The sequence below is a fragment of the Osmerus eperlanus genome, chromosome 8, assembly GCF_963692335.1.
Source record: "Osmerus eperlanus chromosome 8, fOsmEpe2.1, whole genome shotgun sequence".
In the NCBI taxonomy this organism is placed as follows: domain Eukaryota; kingdom Metazoa; phylum Chordata; class Actinopteri; order Osmeriformes; family Osmeridae; genus Osmerus; species Osmerus eperlanus.
Window position 1 is genome coordinate 9,842,606 of NC_085025.1, and position 5,520 is coordinate 9,848,125.

The window sequence follows — 5,520 nt, forward strand, 5'->3', positions numbered from 1 at the left end:
GAGACTGATCACTCCTCCTATAGCTGCCCACAGAGAATGGACAACAGAATGGGAAAATGGCAGAAAGAAAAAACATTTCTATTCACATTACACTCCCTATGAGTGTGTGTGTGGGTGTCATAAACATTTATGAGACGAAGGCATAGCGTTAAGCGACTGCCTGACTCAAGGGCTTTTCTTTTGAAAAACCTCTACAAATTGTCACCCGGAAGTACTCTCTTTATGTGGTTAAAATGAAAAGGCAGAAGATAATCGAGTAGTGAAATAGCGTAGCTCCTGGGTTGTAATTATGTTTTGGGCAAGACTATACTGCTGTATCACACGTAAATTATGTTCTGCATCTACGTATACAGAACGCATACAGTTAATAAATTACTAGCGGTGACATTTGAGCTTATACACCTTTTAGAAAGATAGAAAGCCATATGCACGTAGCTAGCTCGTGTTTGCTAACTTATTAAAGTTGAATCACACATTTCAAGCGTATCCGCGCAGTTCAGTGCATATTTGTAGGCTGAATAAGGGAACCTATTGTATATAATGCGGATACTCAAAATATTGCAGAAAGTAAGCACAACACTTGCCTGTCCTTTTCAATCACTGTCATCAGGTATGAGATCAAGGTCAAACTTCAGTATATTGTATATTCTAGCCTATATCATTCTATATGTATATTCTGTATTGTTATTATACTACATGGCCATACATTTGACAGATTTGGTGTTTGTTCCTCCCCTATCTAAACGCCACAGTGAGATGGAGTGTTGCACAGAGCAGAGCCTGCTCCAGCAGTTCAACAACAGAGGAACGTGTCCCAAGAAATGCAGTGCTCCGACATCTAACCTCCAAAATCAAAGCCACGGGTCCCATTTCAGTTTCAGAGTATATGAGGGAGGTTCTTACCAACCCAGTCACGGTAAACACCCAACCCTTTTATCTGACACAACTCATTCACATTCGCATTGATATACTTTTCTAATATTAGCCTACTTTTTTCCAGGGTTATTATGTCCGGAATGATATGATAAGATCGGATGGGGATTTTATCACATCACCTGAAATTAGTCAGATCTTTGGAGAGGTATGTCAACACATAGATGCAGGCTTCTTAACCAAGAGGCATTACACTTGACCAACCGACCCACACTACTCATTCTATTACTTATACCACAGTTTGCCTCTACTCTTCCTGTAGCTGCTGGGGGTCTGGTGTTTGAGTGAGTGGATGGCAGCAGGCAAGCCCAGCCAGTTCCAGGTGGTTGAGTTTGGACCAGGGAGAGGCTCACTGGCCAGTGACATACTCAGGGTACTTACCTTCTAGGTGGTGCTGTCATGTCCGTTAATGACCAACGGAGGGCGCCATTTTCCTGCATTATCTTTTAGTAGTGAAACTGTACTTTTCATTCTCTACTCCAACTGGTGTGCCTCTTTGTATGTCTGTGTGTGTGTGTGTGTGTGTGTATCTAGGTGTTCAGTCAGCTGAGGCCAGCCTTAGGCGGGGCAGCAGTTTCGGTCCACCTGGTGGAGGTGAGTCCTGGGCTCAGCCAGATCCAGGCCCAGTGTCTGACAGGCGGCGGGACCCAGGCAGCGGCCAGCGAGGACGAGGCTGTGTACCGGCACGGCACCACCACCACAGGCCTCCCTATCTCCTGGTACCGCCGGCTGGAGGACGTGCCCAGGGGTACACACCGCCTCTATACCTGGCACTAGCCTTACACGTCATCTAGTTTGTTACAGGATAAAAACACTATATGGTTGTTTGTTATTTTTCGGTCGGTTCAATTTTCTGTCCTTTAAACAGGGTTCAGCATCTACCTCGCTCACGAGTTCTTTGATGCATTACCCATCCATAAATTTCAGGTATATTTTCTTGGCCGCAGTTTTGATGAATAACATGTTGGATTGAGTACTGAGTAAAGACAACTCGCAAAGTCATGATGAGCCATGTGCTGAAGCTTGTGCTGTGACTGGCTCAGAGAACAGAGAAAGGCTGGAGGGAGGTGATGGTGGATATCGTACCGGAGGAGCCGGACAAGCTGAGGTTCGTCCTCGTGCCAGGCCCCACTCTGGCCTCCTCTACCCTCATACAAGTGAGTGCTAGTTCACTTTTGGTCACGAAAGCCGCTTTTTAAAGGGCCCAATTTATTCCCTAATTTAGAGTGTTTAAATCCAACTAAAACGTTCTCAGATACTGTTTCAAAGAATAACAGAAAAGTTCCTCTCGTTGGTTGAGTCCTCGTTAAACTATTAGTACTGTGTAGTGGCTTCCCAACAGACCCTTTGCTCTGTGCAATGCATCTGTGTAGCTTCTGGCTTTTATTACCCCTGTTTATGCACTAGATATACAGTACTAACCTATTTGATCTGGCTTTTCTGGAAGAGCAAGACACTTTGAACGCTATGCCAGCGGCTTACATCATGAGTATGAACCGTGGTGAAGCCCCCTGCTTTTACAATCCTGGCTAATGGGGCTTCGGCGCGAGCTTGCACATCTCAGGTTCCAGGCAGGCCTCGGCTAACCTCAAACCCAGACTGGACCCAGAACGGCTGGTTAAAAAGCCGTCCATAATCTTATCTGCTGCGCTGTCAACTCTGTGGACTAATAGGGTTTCCATTAGAGGTAGATAGAGGCTTTAATGCCTCTAGAAAGCCCCCCCCCCCCCACACACACACACACACACACACACACTCCCCTGTCCCAAAGACTTCAAACGTGGCTGTGGCAGACTTTCCCACCCTGGCAAGCCCCTCCTCTCCTCTTAGCTTTGTTGCTTGGGGGGCTTGGAGCTGGTGCTAAGTGGAGTTGAATTGGAAGTCAAGTCATGTATGATTGATGATGTGTGTGTGTGCTCGGCCTTTGCAGGTTGGCCTATGTACAGACAAAGGTAAACACTCCCCCTCTGACACCCTTCACCCCCCAGGCAGATGAGAAGAGGCGGCACGTGGAGGTCTGCCCGGAGGCCGGCGTCGTCATCCAGCGCCTGGCCAATCGGATTGCGGAGGACGGGGGCGCCGCACTGATCGCCGACTATGGGCACGATGGCACCAAGATGGACACGTTCAGAGTAAGTGTCCGGAATCTAGTCTGACCCTAGGAGTGTGTGTGTGTGTGGTAAAGTGATTAGCAGAAGCTGCATAACTCAAGGTAATAGGAGGAGGACGCAGGCATGCCTCGTTCCCTCTTTGCTGATGACACGCGGAAACCAGGGTCAACTGCCCTCCGGTCCTGTCCCTTGACTCCTCCCCCCACCCGCCCCCATCTGTCACTCATTAGGCATGGTGGGCTCTGCATGGCTGTGTAGCTCCGGGACTCACTATGAAATGGTGTGTGTGTGTTTGTGTTTAAGGGGGGGGGGATCAAACCAACAACCCCGCACCTCCCCAGACACATTGCGGGGGAAGCACACAGACACATCTGTGAACAAGACGAGCCCCACATGAATCAGACACGCACAAAGCCTCATCGTGGAGCACTCGATTGATACACAGCGCACCGTTTACTACAGAGTTTTTCACAAAACGCCACTTTAGAACTGGAATGTTTTGCAAGTGTGTACAAGTTGGATAAAAAAAAATATATCATAAGTCGTACTTTAACCCTTGTGCTGCCTTCGGGTCACATGACCCAAAGGTTCATAACGAACCATCGTTGTGTTAACCCAATTTTACCCGATACAAAAACAAATAAAAATAATTTTCTTTTGCAATGTGGGGGGTCTGAGACAGCCCAACGGTTAAAAGAAAATGCTTCACTTTGTTTTTGTATGCGGTAAAGTTGTTGCAATACGACGGTGGGTCACAATGACTGATGGGTCAGAATGACCCGAAGATAACACAAGGGTTAAATACATCTCGAACAAGCCCGCTAGTTGAAAGTCTGCTTCATCTTGTTTTTCTCTTCCCGTCTTTCTGCCCAGGGGTTCCGTAGCCACCAGCTCCATGACGTCCTCGCGTCCCCGGGCTCAGCCGACCTCACGGCCGACGTGGACTTCAGCTATCTGAGGAGGATGGCAGGAGACACGGTGGCCTGCATGGGCCCCGTCTCCCAGAGGAACTTCCTGAAGAACATGGGCATCGACACTCGCCTGCAGGTGGGCACATGAACCCCGAAGATGAAACATGCCTTTGGAACTCGGCCGTGCGCGTTGCCCTTAACGGTTCCACTTCTCCTCAGGTTTTGCTGAGGAACTGCGCCGACCCGGCCGCCAGAGCCCAGCTGGTCCAGGGCTACGACATGCTGACCAACCCCAAGAAGATGGGGGACAGGTTCCAGTTCTTCAGCCTGCTCGACCGCAGGCGGCTCACCAGACCAGAGCAGCCTGACGTGGAGAAGAAGAAGCCTCCAGCACCTCTTCCTGTGGCTGGCTTCAGTGAGCTCAGCTTCTCCTGAGGGTGGCGGGGGTGGGGGGGGGTCAGGACCACAGGGTCCCCAGGCTGTTGACTGTCTTGATGGCACTGAGAAGCTGCATCCATGCTTTGAGGGATCACGTCTCTTGATTGTTGTCATGAAACCCTAATCTGGAGGAATGATCCCTGTGGAACATAAGCTGCATGAATGAGGGGAGGTCCTGATTGGGGATACTGTGCCATACTCTTTTCCTGTGTGTCCTAATCCATGCATTCAGCAATGCATGGCGGAGACGGCTTCTGGAGGCTGTAGGAGTTGATGTCATCCAAGGTCACAGAGTTCAGAGCTAAGCAGTGGACCTGTTTTATGCGCTCCCATAGGCTGAGATCAGTCATCTGTACACATGGTGAACTGTCTCCACATCTTGAAGTCATTTGATGCAGTGTGTGGAAGAAGGGGAACAGCCATCCTCTACTTTCCTCTGCCAGGCGCTCCTTCGTTGCTCCAGTCGCAATTAAAAGATACTATTACACAGGGCGATTACCAGAGCCCAAATAACTAGCAGTCGGACGAAGGGGTGCTAATGTAGAGCTATCATGTTTAAGACGGATCATTAAAGATCATTACAAAATGTCCATGCGTGTGTCTTAAAACGCCCTTTGTCTCGGGTTAAATGAACATTCTAAGTATTTTCTTTCTTTGGAACGTGTTAATTCGATCAAGAGCTAAATGTTTGGACAGTGTATTGTTTGTTGCCGTGTTCATTTTCCACTCCACGTGTCTACGAAAAGAGAATAGAAGGTTTTTCCTGCTTAAACTTGTGGATAGTTTGGCTGTCTGTTTTTGAGACTTGGCCTTGAACATGTGGTGCTGTCATTACACAGCAGTAGTTAGCCATTTTCTTCCCCACAAACTGCTCTGTTGGGCTAGCATGTGGCACAATGACTTTGAACAGGCTCCACTGGCACTTGGTGAAATTTGGGTTTAATTGACCAAATTACATAGCTACGATTGAAGTCGGTTCTCCCCAAGTTGTCTTCCCCCTCAGTTTACTAATTAAATTAGGTAGACAGCCGGCAAAGCTCTGTGAACATAAGGAATTCATTGCATCTCATGTCTTCATACCGGTTATCAAAGACTGACATTGAACAAAACAAATAATGTACTACGTA

At 48.2% G+C, this 5,520-nt stretch overlaps 1 protein-coding gene across 1 annotated transcript; it reads left to right on the forward strand.

Moving 5' to 3' along the window:
- The first annotated feature begins 223 nt into the window (after window positions 1–223).
- On the forward strand, window positions 224–4,983 carry ndufaf7 (NADH:ubiquinone oxidoreductase complex assembly factor 7). Its single transcript, XM_062467176.1, has 10 exons — window positions 224–610; window positions 753–916; window positions 1,001–1,081; window positions 1,196–1,306; window positions 1,468–1,681; window positions 1,802–1,860; window positions 1,977–2,090; window positions 2,922–3,065; window positions 3,918–4,091; window positions 4,175–4,983. The coding sequence occupies exons 1-10, from the start codon at window positions 541–543 to the stop codon at window positions 4,388–4,390; spliced, it is 1,347 nt and encodes a 448-aa protein (XP_062323160.1). The 5' UTR covers window positions 224–540; the 3' UTR covers window positions 4,391–4,983.
- The last annotated feature ends 537 nt before the right edge of the window (window positions 4,984–5,520 follow it).

Coding starts and splice junctions, on each gene's coding strand:
- ndufaf7 (XM_062467176.1), top strand. CDS start 541: ATGCGGATACTCAAAATATTGCAGAAAGTAAGCACAACACTTGCCTGT. Junction 1,307..1,467: donor TGGCCAGTGACATACTCAGG/GTACTTACCTTC, acceptor GTGTGTATCTAG/GTGTTCAGTCAGCTGAGGCC. Junction 1,861..1,976: donor TACCCATCCATAAATTTCAG/GTATATTTTCTT, acceptor TGACTGGCTCAG/AGAACAGAGAAAGGCTGGAG.